At 42.0% G+C, this 22,286-nt stretch overlaps 1 protein-coding gene across 7 annotated transcripts in view; it reads left to right on the top strand.

The window, feature by feature from the left end:
* PTBP3 (polypyrimidine tract binding protein 3) overlaps positions 1-22,286 on the top strand; it is a 286,927-nt gene that overhangs the window by 253,827 nt on the left and 10,814 nt on the right. For all 7 annotated transcript variants that reach the window (XM_030193767.1, XM_030193771.1, XM_030193768.1 and 4 more), the window contains 3 exons: positions 5,224-5,316; positions 11,428-11,644; positions 17,754-17,831. In XM_030193767.1, coding sequence (XP_030049627.1) covers positions 5,224-5,316; positions 11,428-11,644; positions 17,754-17,831 — 388 coding nt within the window. The remainder of the gene's footprint in view (positions 1-5,223; positions 5,317-11,427; positions 11,645-17,753; positions 17,832-22,286) is intronic.

Below are 22,286 nucleotides of genomic sequence, written 5' to 3'. Positions count from 1 at the left end.
AGAACACCACCTGTGCATCTGTTTCACCCTCTGTCCTGGAGCCATGAAGTCATTTTGATACATTCAGTAAGATACCTAGCAATATCATTTGTGCCAGCATGATGAACAACATAGGATAATGGTCAGTAGGCTTGATGAGTCTTGGCAAACTTTCTGCTACATCTCAAATCTTGGCACCAGGCAGACAGCACACCTCGCTAGACATCACATCTGTTAGGCAAATGGGTGCCTCTGTACCCCTCAGAAGAGTTGTACCATTACCTTTCACTTCTTATGGGATTTTTGAGATTTGTTTCCTCCTGTTCTCGAGATATTTTCAGATCTTCTACCTTCAGGGCTGCAAACCGGCTCTTTGGTTCAATAGACGATGGAGTTGGGAAATTGATTTTGCAGGATCTGGTGATCTGTAACCAGTTATCCTCTTTCAGAACGTTTCCTTCTGCCTTTCCTGGAGGGTTCCTCAAGAGAGACTACTGAAAAAATTAAAAAGTCATGGGATAGGAGGCAGTGTTCTATTGTGGATAAGGAATTAGTTATTGAATAGAAAACAGAGGGTTGGATTAAATGGCCATTTCTCTCAATGGGTGAATAGTGGAATGCCAAAGGGATCTGTTCTGGGACCACTGCTATTTTAACATATTTTATTTGGAAATTGGAATGACAAGTGAGGTGATTAAATTTGCAGGTGACTCAAACCTATTCAAGGTTGTTAAAATACATGCAGACTGTAAAAGAAATTGCAGGAAGACCTTAGGAAAATGGAAGACTGGGCATCCAAATGGCAGATGAAATTTAATGTGGACAAATGCAAAGTGATGCACATAGGGAAGAACACTGGTCCTGGAGTCCATCTTGGGCGTTGGCACCCAAGAAAAAGATCTAGATGTCAATCTAGACTTTACGCTGAAATCTTCTGTGCAGTGTGCAGCAGCGACCAAAAAGGCAAACAGAATGCTAGGAATTATTAGGAAAGGGATGGTAAGTAAGACTGAGAATACTATAATGCCTCCATTGCTGCATGATGTAACATCACCTAGAGTATTGCGTTCAGTTCTGATCACTGTATTAAAAAAAAAAATAGAGTTAGAAAAGGTTCAAAGAAGAACAACCAAAATGATAAAGGGGATGGAACTCCTCTCATATGAGGAAAGGCTAAAGAGGTTAGGCCTCTTCAGCTTGGAAAAGAGACGACTGAGGGGAGATATGATTGAGGTCTATAAATTCCTGAGTGGTGTAGAGCGAGTAGAAGGGAATCGATTTTTTTTTTCTCTTTCAAAATGTACAAAGACTAGAGGACACTAAATGAAGTTATACGGAAATACTTCTAAAACAAATAGGAGGAAATATTTTTTCACTCAACTAATAGTTGATCTCTGGAACTTTTTGCAGGAAGATGTAGTAACAGCAGTTAGCGTATCTGGGTTTAAAAAAAGTTTTGGATAAGTTCCTGGAGGGAAGAGTCCATAGTCTGATATTGAGACAGACATTGGGAAGCCACTGCTTTCCCTGGGATTGGTAGCATGGAATGTTACTACTATTTGGGTTTCTGTCAGGCACTTGTGACCTGGAATGGCCACTGTTGGAAACAGGGTACTAGTCTAGATGGATCATTGGTCTCTCCCAGTATGGTTATTCTTATGAGATCCACGATACCTCAAGATGCATTTCCGGGATGGATTTCTGGTTGTCGCAGATGCTTCTTAGTCTTGTCATCTCCTCTCTTAGCTCCTGAACCTACTGCTCCATGAAGCAGTCATTTATTCCATCTAGGAACTTTACTTCCTTGGCATCTTTTGATGTGACCTCTATCCAGTCAGTTTTGGGGTAATTGAAATCACAATCCAAACCAGATCTGTATTGTGAAAAACAAATGCCATAAACATTTATAAATACATAAAAATATGTATAAAAAAGACATCAGATATGCAAGCCACAACCTTTAGACAATAATGTCAAAAAGAGGCAAGGCTTAATATAGTTGTCAGTCAAAAATAAAACCACTGACACCATCCATGCATTCAGCTCCATTTGGCCTTTACCTTGAACATGAAGGATAGATGAGCACACCACCTGTGCATCTAACTGTTTCGCCCTCTGTCCTGGAGCCATGATATCACTTTTGATACGTTCAGTAAGTATTCATATCAATCAAATATGCAGGCATAGTCTCAAAACAGATCTTTAATATGGTTGAAAACAAAACAAAACCACAGAGCCAAAAGTGATCACAAATTCAATCAACTTACCTGCTGAAGAATGGCAGAGTGTTCATTCTTATCTTTTATGCCCATGCCCCTGTTTTACATTCATTTTTCACAATACAGATTTTGTTTGGCAGTTATATACCTATGATTTCACTGTGGTTTAACACTGCTGACTTCAATTTTTTGGTAGTGGTTAACTGAAATCATTCATTATTATACTGTTGCCAAATTTACTAAATTCTCTCGTTTCTCCTAACATTTCATCATCTATCTGTTCGTTCTGGCCTGGCGGATGGTAGTATAGCCCTACCAGTATTCTCTTTCCCTTCACATGTTGAATTTCTGTCAGTTTCTTGCTGAATTGTTGTTCTGTTAGTTTCAAGTTCTTCTTTAACATATAACACCACTCCCTCCCTCCCTATCGTTATGCTATAATTTGTACCCTTGTAAAATAGGTGCTCATTTTCAAAAAAGACACAAAGCAGCAGATGTATGTTTTTCTTGCAAAAATGTCTAAGTCATGAGTTTTACTCTGCAGTTCGTCTAAATAACAAGGGGGTGTGTTAGAGGCGTATTTTGAGTGGTACTTGGGCAGGCTTGAAATCTGGATATTTTTCAGCAATAATGGAACAGAAAGAGAGGTCCAGGGCAAAAGTGGAGTACTTTTTTAAAAAAAATTTTTTATCTAGACCTGTTTTAGTCATGACTAAGTCAGAAAAAGAGGCCCTGACCAGCTGATCACTGGAGGAATTAAGGCATGACCCCCTGCCTTCTTAATCCCACAGTGGTCACTGACCCCCTTCAACCCTTCAAAGGTGTGGCAGTGACAGTAGATACCAGGCTCTATGACAGCTCCAGATATTATGGCCATTTCTAAGAAAGCAGCAAAAAAAGTGGATGGAGTAGCCTAGTGGGCAGTGAACAATGGGACCTGGGTTTAAATAAGTTTTTAATTTTAGTACAAATATTTTAGCCCTCTTGGAACATAGAAATTCTTCCTGTACCTAAATATATAAGTGACGTGCAAGCATGAGGACTATTGTAGTGGTGGACCTTTAAATTTTATGGAGCTCACCATACAATATGAATGGGGTTTAGGTGGGATTTGTACCTGGGTCCCTTTATGTGAAGTCCACTGCACTGACCACTAGGCTGCCCCTTGGCACTGATGAGATATCTGTGTGACCAGTTTACTAGGAATGCTGTCGGACAAATGGCCCTGTGGCTTGCGTTTCTGCATTTTCCCTGGGACTTGATTTTTTTTTTTAATGATACTTACAGATGGTTGTGTTGAGCATGAAAATGTTTAGTTCAAAATTGAACCAGAAATTTTTAAACATTTTTCTGGTTTGATTATGACTGTGAGCTAGACGTTTCTTGAAGTTTTCAGCAAAATGTGTCAATTTGGACTTAGACATCATATCAAAAGTGCCCCTTACAGTGTCCCATCGGTTATCTCCCTTCACCAGTTCTCTGAGATACCTATCACAGCTACTTCCTAATTTAGTGCTATATATTCTAACTCTCCCATCTTATTTTTTAGGATACTGGCATTTGTATACAAATATTTCAAAGTCTATTTCTTGTTCGTATTCACAAGCTGCTTAGCAGTTGACAAGGATAATTTGCCATTCTTATTCTGCTCTATGAAAGGCTCTTGACTTACCTTTCCCTTTGTTGCAACCTCTCTATCAGGATGCCCTAGCTTCTTTGTTTTGATAGTGTCTTTCAAAGATACCTTACTCTGAACCACGTGCTCCTGAACAACTATCAGCTTTCCCCCTAGATTCTAGTTTAAAAGCTTTTCTATCGCCTTTTTAAATGTACAGCAGCTTGGTTCAATCCCAGTTGAGGGGTGTGTGGTGCTCTCAAATTAATGATGTGCTAGTTGGTGCACCCTAGAGAGCAGTTGCAATGTTCCAGGTACCTTGTATTGGGCAGTTTAAGTACATTGGAATGCCATTGTGTGTATTTTGTTTATTCAGTGCCTGAAATATTTAAAGAAAAAAAAAAAAGATAATTGACCCAGATCTAGGAGTTAGGGTAAATTGACAGAAAAATGGGCTTAAGCTTTCGGCAGGCTTGTATTTGGCATCCATTCACAGCAGGAAATAGAGTTATTTCTTTGTGCTTTGCCTGCTCTTGCCTTCTTTGATCCTGTTTTGGACTGTAATCATTTTTATTTCTTTTTTTTTCTTTGGTTTACTGATTATGTTTCCTGGTAATGCATACATATTTCATTGTTAAGTATTTGTGATAATATTCTTAAGTGCTTAAAGTTGTTGCTTTGGGTTTTTTAAAAATCATATCTACACATCTAGTTACATTCTTAAGACTGTTAAAAATAAATAAATAAATAACGGAGCCTGATATGCAGCTCATCCTTAAAATGCCTAATTTCCTAGTGCAGCAGTAACTGCACATCGAGATGTTCCTTAACTTCTAGGGTTAATTTCTTAGGAGTCCTTTCACCAAGTTGCGGGGAAAAAAGACCCTGTGCTAGCGGCAGGGGCTGTTTTTCCCATGCGCCAAGTCCTTTTTTACCACAGCGGGTAAAAGAAAAAGCCCCCAGCGCACATAGCCAGGCGGTGAGACAACTCTTATCGCATGGCCATGCTGCAGGGAGCCCTTACTGCCACCCATTGAGGTGACGATAAGGGCTCCCACGCTAACCCGGGGTAAACCGAGCAGCGTGCGGTGATGCCCGATTACCGCCGTGTTATTGCCGCACAAGCCATTTCCGGGGGTTTTCTTTTTCCCCACGGAAATGACGTGTGCTCAGGGCGGGACTGCCACTGGCGCCGCGTTGGGCCAGCAGAAGTCCCGGATGAGTGAGCAGTAAGCCCACTTACTACCGTTCTGTAAAAGGGCCCTTAGTTTATGTAACAGATTGGGTATCATTTATTTCTATTAGTGATGTTCAGGGGGAAAAAAAGTAGAAATCTCTTAAATTAATACAGTGGATAAATAAAGACAGTTGGCACAAATAAAGAGTTGAAGTATTTTTTCCCAATCTTAGGAGTATATGGTGATGTGCATCGTGTGAAGATCCTCTTTAACAAAAAGGAAAATGCCTTAGTGCAAATGGCAGATGCAACACAAGCACAACTTGGTGAGTTTTGATACTATAATGAATTGTATTTGCAAAGTATTTTCAGGAATTTGCATATAAAGCTTTCCTTCCATCTACCAGTTAAAATCTTGAAAGAGACATTCTGAAAAAAGTTTGCTGTCTTGACTTCCTTTCATTTCAAATAGTTTGAGATTTGCTAAACTTCTTTTGCCTTCAAGATCAGAATTGTTCCCAATGTTTCTAGGAATACACAGAAGCATTGTAAACAGTTTAGATTTCTGAGATCAAGAGTTCTTCAGATTGGTGATACTTTCTTTTTAAGATATCCTTACAAATGCGTCATAAGATACCATTCTGTGAAGTATGTTTTCTTTGAACCCTCCACCTTACAGCCTTTCTGGTAACTAAGAGACCATTAGGAGAATCCTTGCTGATGGTGATGACTCTGATGGAAAGTAGCTCTCTCATTAGCAGTGGTGGCCCTACCATTAGGCCAACTGAGGTGGGGGCCTCAAACGACACTCTTTATGGAGTGGCATCCTTCCCCCCTTCCTTCCTTCCTGAACTCCCTTCCCCAGTCTACTTTTTTTTGTTTTTCAAAAGACGGTGGCAGCAGCGATCCCTATACACTGCCCTGGTACCAGCATTTCCTCTATACTGCAGGCCGCCTCTCTGACGTAACTTCCTATTTCCTCAGAGGCAACCCTCAGTACAGAGGAGACTCCAGTGCCGGCGGCAGGGCAGCGTATGGGGATTGCTGCCACCGCTGACTTTTGAAAACAACAACAACAACAAAAGGAGGTAGGCTTGGGGAGGTTGGTTGAGGAAGGAAGGGGGAGAGATGCCAGACCATGGCCTTGGGAGAGGGGAGAGAGTTGACAAAGAGAATGTGGAAAGATGTTGGACTTGGGGGGGGGGGGGGGAGAGGGGGCAACATCTCATCCCTGCCTCAGGTGGTAGGTTGCCTTGGCCCGCCCCTGCTCATTACATTATATATGAACCCTGTTTCAACATATTGACTGATCTTTCTTTTTTTTTTTTTTTGTTTAGGCGTGATCTTGTTTCACTCTAGTGTTTTTACTTTGATCACTTTTCTGTACAAGTGTATTGCTTTGTCTAATATTTTTAAAGGTTTATAAATAAAAGATTTTGAAAAGAAACTACTCTTCCCTTAATGTCTACTGACCTCCTTATTACCAAGATTAAAGGCTGTCCTCATCATCCTTGACCTGTCTACATCTTTTGACACTTTATCTCTTAGTGTTCCTTGATACACTCTACCTAATTGAGTTTCTGCTTTCTCTTGGTTTTCTTCTTAACCTCTCTTGTCATGCTTTCAGTGAATCCTCTGGTGTTTCTTCCACCAGTATTCCACTCGAGGCTCAGAGCCAGATGCACTAAAGTCGTCGTTAGAGCCATTCCCTACCGAATTCCGTAGCGAATCGGTAGGGAACGGCTATGTATCAAGGAAAGGGAATGCAAATGAGCTACTCGTTGTAGCTCACTTGCATTCTCTATTCCATCATAAAACAGAGCAGCAAAGTGTTATGCTGGCTGCTCTGCGCATGCCAAATACACGAAGACGCGGCACTGCTCACCCCCCCCCCCCCCCCCCCCCCGCTGAGCTAAACATAGTAACATAGTAACATAGTAGATGACGGCAGAAAAAGACCTGCACGGTCCATCTAGTCTGCCCACGATAAACTCATGTGTATACCTTACCTTGATTTGTACCTGTCTTTTTCAGGGCACAGACCATATAAGTCTGTGCAGCAGTATTTCCCGCCTCCCAACCACCAGTCCCGCCTCCCATCACCGGCTCCGGCACAGACCCCGTATAAGTCTGCCCTCCCCCATCCTAGCCTCTCAACCACCAACCCCTCTTCCCCCCGCCACCCAATTTCAGCTAAGCTTCTGTGGATCCATTCCTTCTGCACAGGATTCCTTTATGCCTGTCCCACGCATGCTTGAATTCAGTTACCGTTTTCATCTCCACCACCTCCCGCGGGAGGGCATTCCAAGCGTTCACCACCCTCTCCGTGAAGAAATACTTCCTGACATCTTTCCTGAGTCTGCCCCCCTTCAATCTCATTTCATGTCCTCTCGTTCTACCACCTTCCCCTCTCCGGAAAAGATTCGTTTGCGGATTAATACCTTTCAAATATTTGAACGTCTGTATCATATCACCCCTGTTCCTCCTTTCCTCCAGAGTATACATGTTCAGGTCAGCAAGTCTCTCTTCATACGTCTTGGAACGCAACTCCCATACCATCCTCGTAGCTTTTCTTTGTACCGCTTCCATTTTTTTAACATCCTTCGCAAGGTACGGCCTCCAAAACTGAACACAATACTCCAGGTGGGGCCTCACCAACGTCTTATACAGGGGCATTAAAACCTCCTTTTTTCTGCTGGTCACACCTCTCTCTATACAGCCTAGCAACCTTCTCGCTACGGCCACCGCTTTGTCGCACTGTTTCATAGCCTTTAGGTCCTCAGATACTATCACCCCAAGATCCCTCTCCCCGTCCGTGACTATCAGGCTCTCCCCACCTAACACATACGCCTCCCTTGGATTTCTACTCCCTAAGTGCATCACTTTGCATTTCTTCGCATTGAATTTTAATTGCCAAACGTTAGACCATTTTTCCAGCTTCTTCAGATCTTTTTTCATGTTTTCCACTCCCTCCGGGGTGTCCACTCTGTTGGAAATCTTGGTGTCATCCGCAAAAAGGCAAACTTTACCTTGTAACCCTTCGGCAATGTCACTCACAAATATATTGAACAGAATGGGCCCCAGCACCGATCCCTGAGGCACTCCACTACTCACCTTTCCCTCCTCCGAGCGAACTCCATTCACTACCACCCTCTGGCGTCTGCCCGTCAACCAGTTCCTAATCCAGTTCACCACTTCGGGTCCTATCTTCAGCCCTTCTAGTTTATTCAAGAGCCTCCTGTGGGGAACCGTGTCAAAAGCCTTGCTGAAATCTAAGTAGATGACGTCCATAGCACGTCCTTGATTTAATTCTCCCGTCACCCAGTCAAAGAATTCAATGAGATTCGTTTGGCACGACTTCCCTTTGGTGAAACCATGTTGTCTCGGATCTTGCAACTTATTGGCTTCCAGGAAATTCACTATCCTTTCCTTCAGCATGGCTTCCATTACTTTTCCAATAACCGAAGTGAGGCTTACCGGCCTGTAGTTTCCAGCTTCTTCCCTATCCCCACTTTTGTGAAGAGGGACCACCTCCGCCATTCTCCAATCCCTCGGAACCTCTCCCGTCTCCAAGGATTTATTAAACAAATCTTTAAGAGGACCCGCCAGAACCTCTCTGAGCTCCCTCAGTATTCTGGGGTGGATCCCGTCCGGCCCCATGGCTTTGTCCACCTTTAGCTTTCCAAGTTGTTCATATACACTCTCTTCCGTGAACGGTGCTCTATCCCCTTCGTTTTCAGGTGTACTTTTGCCAGTCCCTCTCGGTCCTTCCCCAGGATTTTCTTCAGTAAAAACAGAACAAAAGTATCTATTTAGCAAATTGGCTTTTTCTTCATCATTTTCTACATAGCGTTTTGCTGTATCTTTTAGTCTCACAATCCCCTTTTTAGTCGTTCTCCTTTCACTAATATACCTGAAGAAGTTTTTGTCTCCCCTCCGTACATTTCTAGCCATTTGTTCTTCCGCTTGCGCCTTCGCCAGACGTACCTCTCTCTTGGCTTCTTTCAGTTTCATCCGGTATTCCTCCCCGTGTTCCTCTACTTTAGATTTTTTGTATTTCTGGAACGCTAACTCTTTAGCCTTTATTTTCTCAGCCACTTGCTTTGAAAACCATATCGGTTTCCTTTTTCTCTTGCTTTTTTTTACCCTCCTTACATAAAGGTCTGTGGCCCTGTTTATTACTTCTTTTAGCCTGGACCACTGTCCTTCCACTTCTCGTATGTCCTCCCAGCCCATCAGCTCCTTCCTCAGGTATTCTTCCATTTTGTTAAAGTCAGCTCGCTTGAAATCCAGGACTTTGAGTTTGGAGTGGCTGCCATCCACATGAGCTGTTACATCAAAACAAACCGTTTGATGGTCACTGTTTCCCAGGTGTGCAGCCACTCGGACATTTGACACACTATCCCCATTCGTGAGCACCAGATCCAACGTGGCTCCCTCCCTCGTGGGTTCGTTCACCATTTGTCTGAGCAGAGCACTTTGGAAAGCATCCACAATCTCTCTACTTCTTTCCGATTTTGCAGACGGAACCTTCCAATCTACATCCGGCAGATTAAAATCTCCCAACAGCAGCACCTCTCTTTTCTTCCCCAACTTTTGAATATCAGCGATCAGATCTTTATCTAGTTCTTCCAATTGTGTCGGGGGTCTATAGACAACACCCACGTGGACCAAGGTTCTATCCTCTCTTTTTAAGGTGATCCATATTGCTTCTTCCTTTCCCCACTTCCCTGTCATTTCAGTTGCTGCGATATCATCTCTCACATACAGAGCTAGTCCTCCACCTTTACGTCCCTCTCCTTCCTAAAAAGATTATAGCCTGGTATGTTTACATCCCATTCATGGGAACCATGGAGCCATGTCTCTGTGACTGCAACTATGTCCAAGTCAGTCTCCAACATCAGGGCTTGAAGGTCATGAATTTTATTGCTTAGACTGTGAGCATTTGTGGTCATTGCTTTCCAACTACATTTCCTAGTATGTGTTTTGGGTTTAGTGATTTGTGAGTGTCTTTTGTCTTTGGGTACCTTCTCCTCTTTTTGTTCCCTCTTCTTTGCTTTTTCTTTTTTTTCTGCTTCAATTTTAGTTTCAGAAACATCACAGTGCTGTAGTGGAGCAAAAGAATTTTGTAGTGGCAACACTTGTGCGGGTGGATGCTTCTGTGTCACATGATGAATTCTGCCTGAGCCTACTGTGAGCCATCTGTTCCTTTGTGGTTTTATTCTCTGAGGCAGTGGTGAGAAGTTATGATTCTGCACAGTCCTATAAGTTGCTTTAATTGCATCTAATTCTTGCATTACTTTATATAGCTCTTGTTTTAAAGTAGATAGCTGAAGGCAGATAGGACAAGCTTTAAGTTTCCAGATGATTGGCCTTGAAACCAAAGCAGCACAATTATTGCAGCGAATAAAAGTCATCCTGATTGGTTGAAATGGGTATGAACAGGTGTACTATGTTGGAGTATCCGCCTGCAAGACTGCCTGTGTATGACTGTGGAGTAAAGTTAATAAGGTTTGGTTTGTCTATAAATGAGTGGACAACCCTGGGGTGGGTGGGTTGTGGGGAGGGTGGGTGGGATTATAAGTCCCAATGGGTCAGCTTAAGTGCTGCTATCAAGGGAATTCTCTAGTTGAATGGACCAAAATGGTAGTGTCTGATCCAGCACTTTACAATTTATTATACTTTTTAAAACTGCCCTAAGATATTAATAACTTTCCTTTTAAATAAATCTAGATATTGCCAATAATTATAGCAGTGTCAGCTATGTAAAAATGCCCCTCCCCTCTATCAGAGTTTGGCAGGAACAGAAAGACAGACAGACAGACACAGAGAGGTTTCCCAGTGCTAATTAAATTGATTAAGCAACAAGCCTTAAAAATTGTAGACAATATCAGGTAGGTGCTGTGATTGGCTCAGAGACTTCCAGGTTTCTCAGCTGAGTGGAAGCACGGCCAAAAAAGACGTTTTTTATTATTGTGGAGGTGAATGATGGCGAAAACGGATGGCTTTTTTCGATGGCTGGCCTCAACTGCACTTTTGTTTTTATTATTGCGGTGGGGGGCGGAATGACTTTTTATAGCGGTTTTTCATCAGTTTTCAATCCCGCACAGCCCCAATGAGAGGTACAGCCTAAGGTTTAATAGCCTAAGGTTGATTTGGTTTTAAAGAAATAAAATATATAGGTTTAGTTTATATATTTCTATTTTTATTGGCCGTGAAACAAATTAGTATATGAAGACAATCTTGATATGTGTATTGCTAATATGTTTTAGTAAATTTAAGCTCTTTGAACAAATAGGATTAATATATTTATCTCTATTGGAATGTCTTGCTGGTCTAGGTTTATAGCATGAAGTCAGTGCCATGCTAATCTTATTTTTCACAAGTTCATGTACCTGCTCTGATTTCTGTCCCTTGGGTATTTTCTTCTTGTCTAGCGATGAGCCATCTCAATGGACAGAGACTTCATGGAAGAGTGCTCAGGATTGCTCTCTCCAGGCATCAGACTGTTCAGCTTCCTCGTGAAGGACATGAAGACCAAGGTCTGACTAAGGACTATAGCAACAGTCCTCTGCATCGTTTCAAGAAGCCAGGCTCAAAAAACTTCCTGAATATCTTCCCTCCATCTGCAACCCTCCATCTGTCCAACATCCCGTATGTACCCAGACAGACCACCTCAGAACATTGTATAGTGCATTCTTGTCCAAATTCAGTCTTTGAGGGCTGCAACAGGCCAGGTTTTCAGGATGATTATGCATGAGAAAATTTTGCATGCCCACTACATCCATTTGTAAGCAGGTCTCTCATTCATATTCATTAATATAACAAAATAACTGGGTTCACAATCTATAAAGTGATAGTGAAAAAATCAATACAGCAAAATAAATTATCATTTGACACTAGTTAAACCTTTATTACAATCTTCAAAACCACTTAAATAATTAGTATGATAAGCAAAATTATTAAAACAATCTTACTGCAGAAGTGACTCTACCTACAATCTAATGCACTCATAAATTGTCCATACCGTTGTTTCACAGGGTACAAATCCTGAATTATCCAAAGTCACAATTCAACAAACCATGTCCATGAATAAAATCCAAGGTAATGATAAAAGCTTCCAACATGCTTGAAATGTTTGTTCAAAATTCCCCAGTCAGCTGCCAATTGATGACGCTGTAGTTAAATCCGCACCAACTTAAAGAAAAATCAACACCCAGTCGAATATGAGTGATTAATAAAAAGATCACCGCCAAAATATAGAAACCCCAATTCTCAAACTGAGCACTCCATCACATCAGCAAATACACAGCCAACTGTCGAGGGCCGACATGACATCATGTTTCGCCCCTAGGCATTATTAAGAGCCAGAACTAAAAAGACATCACACTGCGATGGAGTATGGTTGATTCAGCTTTTGGTGGCGGATGGGATTCCTACCGTCAGCATACTTCATCGCAGTGTGGTGTAAGTGGTTTTGTGAAATCTTTTTAGGTCTGGCTCTTGATAACGCCTAGGGGTGAAACATGATGTCATGTCGGGCCTGGACTGTTGGCTGTGTATTTGCTGATGTGATGGGGGGCTCAATTTGAGCATTGGTGTTTCTGTACTTCGGCAGTGACCTTTTTATTAAGCACTCGTATTCGACTGGGTGTTGATTTTTCTTTAAGCAAGTTGGTGCGGATTTAACTACAGCGTCATCAATTGGCAGCTGTCAACACCCATTGACTGAGGATTCTGAAAGTAGAACGAACATTTCAAGCAAGTTGGAAGGTTTCATCATTACCTTGGATTTTCGTCATTGACATGGTTTGTTGAATTGTGACTTTGGATCATCCAGGATTTGTGCCTTATGAGTCAATAGTATGGACAATTTATGAGTGCATTAGATTGTAGGTGGAGTGACTTCTGCAGTCAGATTGTTTTAATAATTTTGCTTATCATATTAATTATAAGTGGTTTTGAAGATTTTAATAAAGGTTTAACTAGTGTCAAGTGATTTATTATGCTATATGCATATTCATTAGGGATATCCTGAAAACTTGGTGTGCTTGTAGCCTTCAAGGACTGAACTTGGACAAGCCTAAAATAATGTATCTAGTAGCTTATTAACACAAAAACAGGAGAAGAACCAAACTCCACAAACTACATGGTATGAAAAGAACTGTGGAGATGACCAAAGAAAACTATAGTGGAGAGGAAACCTGGTTTTCTAAAATCAGTGTTCGTTTATTAAAATAAACAGTTATAGGTTTATTATAGTCATACAAACATTAGGGTTCAGATTTCTAATCATTCAAGCACCGGGGGCTCAACACGGGCTGTGTTTCTGCATTGCTGCCTGCATCAGGAGTCCAATGGATCTAAGAGAGATTCAAATGAAACCACAATCAAAAGAAACATCTCAATAGCATCAAGAGATTTTGAAAACAAAATCTAATTTGATATAGCAAAACCACAAATTGAAATACGCAAATAAGAGATAAATTAGTGTCAAATTGAATAAAAGGAATAGCAATCAGTCTAAATATATATATATATATATATATATATATATATATATATGAATTAAACATACAGTCTGTTCTTATTCATGCGTTCGGCATTCATTATTTCGCTTATACACAGAGAATGCAAATAGCGACCGCCATTAGTGGTATTGTGTTTGCATATTTGTAGACATGCGCCTTCACTTTCATTTGTTTTGCTTGTTTGCTTTTGGAAACTGCCACCAAGTATTCTAGAGCAGCCGAGAGGGATACATACAGTACTGTAAATGACTTTTCATTTCCTCCAAAAACTACTTGCACAATGAGTGATACAGAGGTACAGTGAGAAAAAGGGACCTGCCCCAGGGATCAACAGACACTTTTCAGAAAAAAAGAGTACAATTTGCTTCTGGGAACAGCCACCAAGCATCCTAGAGCAGCCAAGAGGGATTCAGTAAGTGGCTTTTAATCATTGCCTCCAAAAACTACCTGTAAAATGGAATAAACACATTTAATCTGATGACCAGATTAAAAGAAGAGCTATTTCTATCCGAATGATACAGAGGCACAGTGAGAAAAAGGGACTTGCCTTAGGGAGCACAGAGACTTTTCACCAAATAATACAGTACAGTTTATTTACCACATAACCAGAAGGCAACAGAAAAGATACAGTACTATCATATGAAACACTGCTGGAAATGGCCACCAAGTGTCCAGGGGGTGGGTCATAAGCTACATGTACCAATTGTAAGAGAAAGAAATGTGATGTGTCCTAGTGACAAAATAGGTGGGTTAGATAAGATTCGGTCTGGCATGTCTGTTTCTGCTTTTGGCCTTGAGTTTAAGGTTAATGAATCAACACTCCGATCCATTTGTCAAAAAGCGGAAGAGATTCGGCTGTCTGTTCGTGAAGCAGGATCAGAATGTTCCAAAACAACATCTGTGATCCATGATGAGTCAATGGGAAGATGGACATGGTTAAATTTGTTGATAATGCAAATAGATGGAAAAAAAATTTGTGTGGACAGCATTGCTGTGAGGATGAAAGCCAAACAGATTTATAAACACATCACCTGGGGCCAGGAAAACATGAAACCCTTTTCTTCTTGTTCTGGCTGGCTTGCACGTTTTTAAAAGGCAATATGCACTTAAAAATGTAAGCCTTTATAGTAAGGCAGGTTCAGCTGACAATGAAGCTGCAGGAGAATTTAAAACATGCCTGCTAAGTGTGATAGAAGAAAAGGGTTATGTGCTAGAGAAGGTTTTCAACATTGAGGAGACCAGCTTGTTTTACAGACAGGCTGGTAAATGGACATATATAACGAAAATAGCATCCAAAGCCCATGGTTTTAAGGCATTTAAAGATCGTGCCACCCTGCTGTTGTGCACCAGTTCCAAGGGTGATTTCAAATGCAAACTTCTTATGGTGTACAGAGCCCAAAGTCCTCGTGCTGTTAAAGGAAAGAACCAGAACTGCATGCCAGTCCATTGGAGATGGAACTGCAAAGCTTGGATAACATCCAAATTATTCTGTGAATGGTTCAACAACTGTTTCGTTCCAGAAGTTCAACAGTATCTCCACCGTAAGAGCCTTGTCTTTAAGGTACTGCTGATTTTGGATAATGCACCACTACACTATTGTGCAGACCTTGAAAATGCACACCTCGATGTTGAGGTTCTCTTCATTCCCTTGAACACAATGTCCATCATCCAGCTCCTTGATCAGGGAATAATAAAGTCTTTCAAGTGCCACTACTTTTGGAAGCTTTACAGCAAGGCCTGTGAAGCTCTAAATGCTGACAAGGAAACCACATGTTGGGCTACTGGAAGACAGCAACAATACATAAATTAATCAACTATGTTAGGATAGCCTAGGATGGCGTCACACAGGCTACTAAACAATTGTTGAAAAAAAAACTTGGCTGGACTGCATAACTAACTTAAGGGATTTGAAGGTCTAGGAAGTTCTGACAGAGGAGGCAGGATGCTACTGAGGCTTTGGGCGGTTGAAAGAAGCAGCATGCCTGCAGCGCTGAAGATAAGTCGGAGGGCTGAGAGGGACAGTTATAAGGAAAGAGAGAACACAGAATGTGGACCACAAGGGAGGGGGGAGGGTTCAGGAGCAAAATATTTGGGAAAAAGAGAGAATGGAGATCGCAGGGTTGGGGGGAGGGTTCAGAAGCACAGTAAGAGTTATTGGGAGAAAGAGGGAGCATGGGGACCATGGGGAGGGTTCAGAAGCACAGGAAGAGTTGTTGGGAGAGAGAGAAAATGGGGATCATGAGGAGGAGAGTTTAGAAGCACAGGAAGATTTGCTGAGAGAGAAAGAGATGTGTTCGAGAGGGACAGATGCTGGAAATAGGTGATGGAAAAAACAAGGGAGATGGTGATCGTGGAATGGAGGGAAGAGACAGTACCCATAGAATGGAGGGGGGAAAGAGAAGGGGGAGATAGAAGAGATGGTGCCCGTGGAGGGGAAGGGGAGAGAAGAGACAGTGCCCGTGGAGGGGAAGGGGAGAGAAGAGACAGTGCCCATGGAGGGGAAGGGGAGAGAAGAGAAGAGAGATGTAAGGAGACGGTGCCTGTGGAAGAGAAGGTGAGAGAAGAGAGACAGAAGGAGACGGTGCCCGTGAAGAGGAACAGAAGGCAAGGGAAGAGAGATAGGAGGAAACGGTGCACATGGAGAGGATGGGAAGGGGACAAGAGATGAGAAACAGGAGGAGACGGTGTCCAGGGATGAGAGAACGGAGGAGATGGTACCCATGAATGGAAGGGAAGAGAGAGAAACTAGACAGAATTGAAAAGGAGGAAAAAGGATGAAAGTTGAATGTGAAAGATGGATATAAGTACATAAGTATTGCCATACTGGGACATCAGACTCACAGAAACAGAAGCCTGCCCTTGCAGATCAGCAACGCGGCCGCGCCGGAGAAGAGGACTTCAGGTGGCGGGGGTTGGGGACCCCCGCCTTCAAAGGTACCCGACAGCGGGGGAGGGTTGGTGGCGGGAGGTGGGTCGAAGGGGTTGGCGGCTGGGGGGGGGGGCCAGGGCCAAATCTACAGGGACCCATGCCCCCGTGGCCCCACGTAGCTACGCCCCTGGTGGAGCCTAATTTTAGGTGATACAAAGGGGCACACTTAGCACCAGTTCTGTAATGGCTTCGGGGTATGCCTAAACTATTAGACTACTAGTATAAATCCACTTTGATGTGCCTGATGGTAGGCACAGTCACTTACAACATGTCAATGGCAGGTGTAAGTAGGTATGCCTGATTGCACCTTGCAGTGTATGTAACTGATACTATTCTATAAGTTGTGCGCATCGCTAGGTGAAATTCCCATGGCATGCAATCCTCCCATGTTAACATCCCCTTGCAGTTGTGAGCGATGTGATGTAGTCGCATTTTTTATAGAATAGTGCTTGGATTTTAAGGGCTGAATTCTATAACTCGCCCCTAAAAAAACTGACGTCCCCCCCCCCCCAAAAAAAAAACCCGCTTAAATTAAGTCCCCTCACACGCGTAAATGTAGGCACGTCCATTTGCACCAACGGAAACATGCAAATCCTCCTGCCTAAATTTACACGCGGAACCCCCTTATTCTATAATTGCGCATGTAACTCAAAACCACGCCCATGATCTGCCACGAACCACTCATGACCCTCCCGTTTCTGTGCCCTCTTTTTCAGGGCGTGCGTAAAATTTAGGCATGTACATGTTAATTGATTCCAATTAGCATGAATAATTGCTCATTAAAAAGCCAATTATTGGCACTGATTTGCTCATTATTCAATTAAACTGCACACACACCCAAATTTGTGCATGCAGTTTTTGGCGAGTTTTATAGAAATTAGATAAGTATGTAAATACTAATTGATGCATTATTCGTGCTTCTAGGTGTGCCTATTCTATACATTTCTGTGCATTACCCTTATTACTTACCTGGTACAGGTGTTTTCCATAGACGGCAGGATTGATGAGGTACACAATCCATTCCACTTCTTTAGAGTTGTACTAATTCATGAGGAATAAGCTGAGGAGAATGCCGAGTGTGGAATATGCCATGCATGCTGAGATCTTTCCATTAAGTTCTAAGCCGTGCAAGAGCTATCCTGTCCTGGTGACATGCAATGACATTATCCACTTGTGTGCCTGATGCATCCTGCTGTCTACAGAAAACACCTCTTGAAAGTGAGCAATAATGCTTTCCAGTCCTTTCAAAGCACAGGTAATGATAACTGTAACAATATGCTCATATCTGCTGTCTTCCCTGTAGGCCTTCAATTACTGAAAATGACCTGAAGTCACTTTTTGAAAATACTGGATCTACAGTGAAAGCCTTCAAATTCTTCCAGTAAGTTTTCTCAACCCACCACTTCCCCCCTCCTATCAGCCTCAACCGATGTATTTTTATATGGCTCTACATTTATCTACATACAATATTGTCTTTGAACTAACTTGGAACATCTCACATTGTCAGTTTTAAATGTGAACAGAAGCAACTAGAAAATCATGAGACTCATCAAAAATCTTGTGTTTACAGTGTAAAAGTGTTTTACTTCCTCTTGATACAATTAAACAGACTTTTTATGACTTTCAGGTAATCTATATCTGTGTACAAAAGTTTAGGCACCCCTTGTCAAATGTTATGTTTCAATCAATCCCTAAGGGTAAGTTTTACTAGACTCTAGTGTGCACTAGTTCATGCTGAAAGCAGCTTAAAAGGGTTTATGGGGCATTCTGAGGCATCCTCAGTAATTTTGCAATCTGTGTGCACAAACCATATGCCAAAAAATAATTTTTCTTCTTTCTCATGGGAGTGTGTCGGGGGGGGGGGGGGGGGGGGTGAAGAGTGGGTGTTTCTGCTTTAATCCGTGTGACTGCATTACTGCACGCTGATTAGTGTGTGATCCCTTACCACCTATAAAATAGGTGACAGTAAGGGCTCATGTGCTAATTTCTATTATTTATTTATTTGCTGCACTTGTATCCCACATTTTCCCACCCATTTGCAGGCTCAATGTGGCAAGATTAGCATGTAGCCATTAATACAAAAATTAGAAACTTGGGCATTTTCCAACTGCGTTGAAAATGGCCTTAGCACACAGGAAAGACCTAGGTAAGGGCACTCTAAGGCCACATTTTAATGCGGCTTTGTAAAAGGATCCCTAAGTGAACAGAAGCTGACACAGCCTTTACGTTGTACAAAGTTAGAGCACAAGTTTGCAATTCATGCATAATTACTATTTCACATTTTTCTTTACTGTTTTTAATGCCTAATTACTATTTATTTCACATAGTCACTGTTTTGTTGTTGTTGTTTTTTAATTTAAAAAAAAAACAGTTAATATGACAGGAACTAAAATTTGGAAATCATTTTATTCCAGATTTCACACCACCACCTTTGGCAGATACAGCAACTTAAAATGTTTCCTGTAGTCAAGAGTCAATCTATTCTCACTTTCATACTCTTCCTGCTCAGAAATATTCTTAGGTCTTGCATACAGTGCATGTTTGAGGTCTTCCCACAAATTTTCAGTATCATTTAAGTCTGGAGAATGAAAGCTTTTCCAAAACCATCATCTTTCTTTCCTTGCAAGTATTTTAGAGTTGATATTGAGGTATGTCTTGCATTCCTGTCTTGCTGAAATATATAGGTATTGTGGAGCACTACCAGCCTGTACTCAAAGGACTGTACTGCAAAATATTTAAGTAAAATACACTCCGAAATTAAGGAAGGACTAGATTCTTATTCTTTATATGCAGAACAAGATAATTTACAGGCTAGGCATTCTTTACCATGACACTTGTGGCAGCCCCATAAGCAGTATGGCTTCTTGCTTGTGGGCAGCAGAGATGAGAGAGAGAAAGAGAGGCATTCATTAAAGCACTTAGCTTTTGGGTTTTATGCAAGGAGAATGCGTATCTGGATAAATATTGATTGAAACCCTGAACTGAATCAGTGTGAATTCTCTGTCATTGGTAAGTGTGGGCAGGCTCTGGGTCCAGATGGTGTAGTACTGTTGCTGATCAGCGCGCTTTATTTCTCTGGGGTGTTTGGAAATGGTTCTATAGTTTTGCTGTCTCGCTCACAAAAGGGAAGCTGATGGTGATTCTTGCAGAGTGGGTGGGGGAAGAAATGGAGAGGCTCTTGCCTTGGCGTAGATGGACTGAGGTCACATGTTGGGGTAGTAATTCAGTCATAATGCTGGAATATTGAAACTGGTTATTATTTCTGGGCTGGCCAATTGCTCAGATAGTCATACATAAGAATCTGCCCAGTGCTTGAGGAGGACCATTGTCTAGGGCAGGGGTGTAGCCAGACTTGACATTTTGGAGGGGCCCAGAGTTAATATGGTATATAGTTGTGACTAGTGTTTGGGACTATACAAAATAATACCTTAGAGCAGTGGTTCCCAAACATTTTCGGCTCACGGCACCCTTAATGTCTGAGCAATTTTTCGTGACACCCACCGCCCACAAAGGTCTCCACCACCCTGCCCCACATCATGTCCAATATTTCCCCCCCTCCCCAACCCATGTCCCCTTGTAATCCATTTTTTACCTTGTTTCTGGGGAGAGGAGGTTGAAGAAGAGCCCGGACATGAGCACAGGAGGGAGGCAACATAATGTCCTGCAGTCCCTCCTCCCTCCCTGACAGCTGATTAGTGAGCAGCCAGGGTCCCAGGGCAGGAGCAAGCCTCCAAACTTCCAGGCTGCCAGCATCGGCAGCAATGTGTAAGTTCTGCCTTCAGCCTGCCCCAAAAGCCTTGTTTGTATAGCCACTTCCTGTTCCCGCATTGGCAGGATGCTGTACAAAGAAGGCTCCAGGAGCAGGCCAAAGGCAGCTCTTACATCACTGCCGGCAGCCTGCAATGAGCGGGTGGGTGGTGGAGAGAGGCACTTGGTGTGTGAACTCAGTTTGGGAAACGCTGTCTTAGAGTGAACTTTATGATGGATTTCTAACTAAACAGTCTGCTCAGTGTCAACATAAACCACATTCACATTTATGGAAACTTAGGAAACAATTACAGAATAAAGGACTAAAGATTAGAAAGGGAAACACTAAGAAATAAGAATAAAAATGCATTATCTACCATAGGAAGCAAAATGCAAGATCACATTCTACCCCAAAATAAAACCCACAAATAAATTATCTGGTTACCCATAAAATGTTAAAAACTGGTGGGACACAGTGTGCCCGATATTCAGACCGCAGGAGGCAGCCTGCATAAGTACCACAATCGACACTGACCCTGGATATTCAGTGCCAAGGTGTTTCTGGTGACTGGTATTGAACATCCAGTGGGACCCAAAGCAGTGCAAAACAGGTAAAGTCATAAACACAGTTTATACCAAATTGTTTAACTACCCTTAGCTTTTGCCTTTGGGTTTAACAAACAATACCATCTCATGTAAGGTCTAGATAAACAAATTTAAACAATATATGTTGAAGGCATATGCCCTAAATATGTAACACTTGGTAGCAATAATGAAACAGTGATGGAATGTTCACATAGCAGGCAGCCAACAGATTTCGTTTTCACAGAAGATAGATTTAATTTCCACAGAAAATAATTAACCTTATATGAACATAAATGTCATTAGGCTCCAACTGTTCTACTTCTGCTTTCCCTTAGCCATCATTTTTCCAGGGACTCATCTATATCCAAACACACAGCTGGGAGAAAAAGATTAATTCCCTCCCCCCTAAAAAAAAAAAACAGAAAAAAATGCCTTTTACAACAGACTTGAAAAAGAAATAAATATATACCAAGCGGGGCGAGGGAGAGAAGTAATGAACTTCAGTTGGAAAACTTCCTAGTGCTGGCAGCTAGCGGTTTGAAAGATATAAGTGGTCTTTCAATACCATATTTATCATCAAGTAGACCAGTTCAGCATCATATGCCTTTGTATCGCTCCATGGTGTGACCGCACCTCGAATTATGTTCAATTCTGGTCGCCGCATCTCAAAAAAGATATAGTGGAATTAGAAAAGGTGCAGAGAAGGGCGATGAAAATGATAAAGGGGATGGGACGACTTCCCTATGAGGAAAGGCTAAAGCGGCTAGGGCTCTTCAGCTTGGAGAAAAGGCGGCTGAGGGGAGATATGATAGTCTATAAAATAATGAGTGGAGTTGAACGGGTAGATGTGAAGCGTCTGTTCACGCTTTCCAAAAATACTAGGACTAGGGGGCATGCGATGAAGCTACAATGTAGTAAATTTAAAACGAATCAGAGAAATATTTTCTTCACTCAACGTGTAATTAAATTCTGGAATTCGTTGCCAGAGAATGTGGTAAAGGTGGATAGCTTAGCGGATTTTTAAAAAGGTTTGGACGGCTTCCTAAAGGGAAAGTCCATAGACCGTTATTAAATGGACTTGGGGAAAATCCACTTTTTCTGGGATAAGCTGTATAAAATGTTTTGTACATTTTTGGGATCTTGCCGGGTATTTGTGACCTGGATTGGCCACTGTTGGAAACAGGATGCTGGGCTCGATGGACCTTGGTCTTTCCCAGTATGGCAATACTTATGTATGAGTGATATTGAATATCATGCATCACCCCTCTGTTTAATATAACTGCAATCGTGTGAGTGATAGCAATTACCATGTATCACTCTTGGAAGGTTTTTTGGCCAATGATGAACAGAGGATCTATTATAGACCCGTTTAAGCTCTAATAGATATAATCTAGGAGCTCTGTGAGGCCTTTTTCCTTCCTGCATCAATCATAGAACGGTACCACATTTTGAGGCTTTAATCATTTTCATTTGGTGGAAATTAATGTACTTCAGTAAGATCCAA

This window comes from Microcaecilia unicolor, chromosome 2 (assembly GCF_901765095.1).
Source record: "Microcaecilia unicolor chromosome 2, aMicUni1.1, whole genome shotgun sequence".
Lineage (NCBI taxonomy): Eukaryota > Metazoa > Chordata > Amphibia > Gymnophiona > Siphonopidae > Microcaecilia > Microcaecilia unicolor.
Note: the sequence above shows the minus strand (reverse complement) of the source record. Positions and strands in the feature narration are given on the sequence as shown.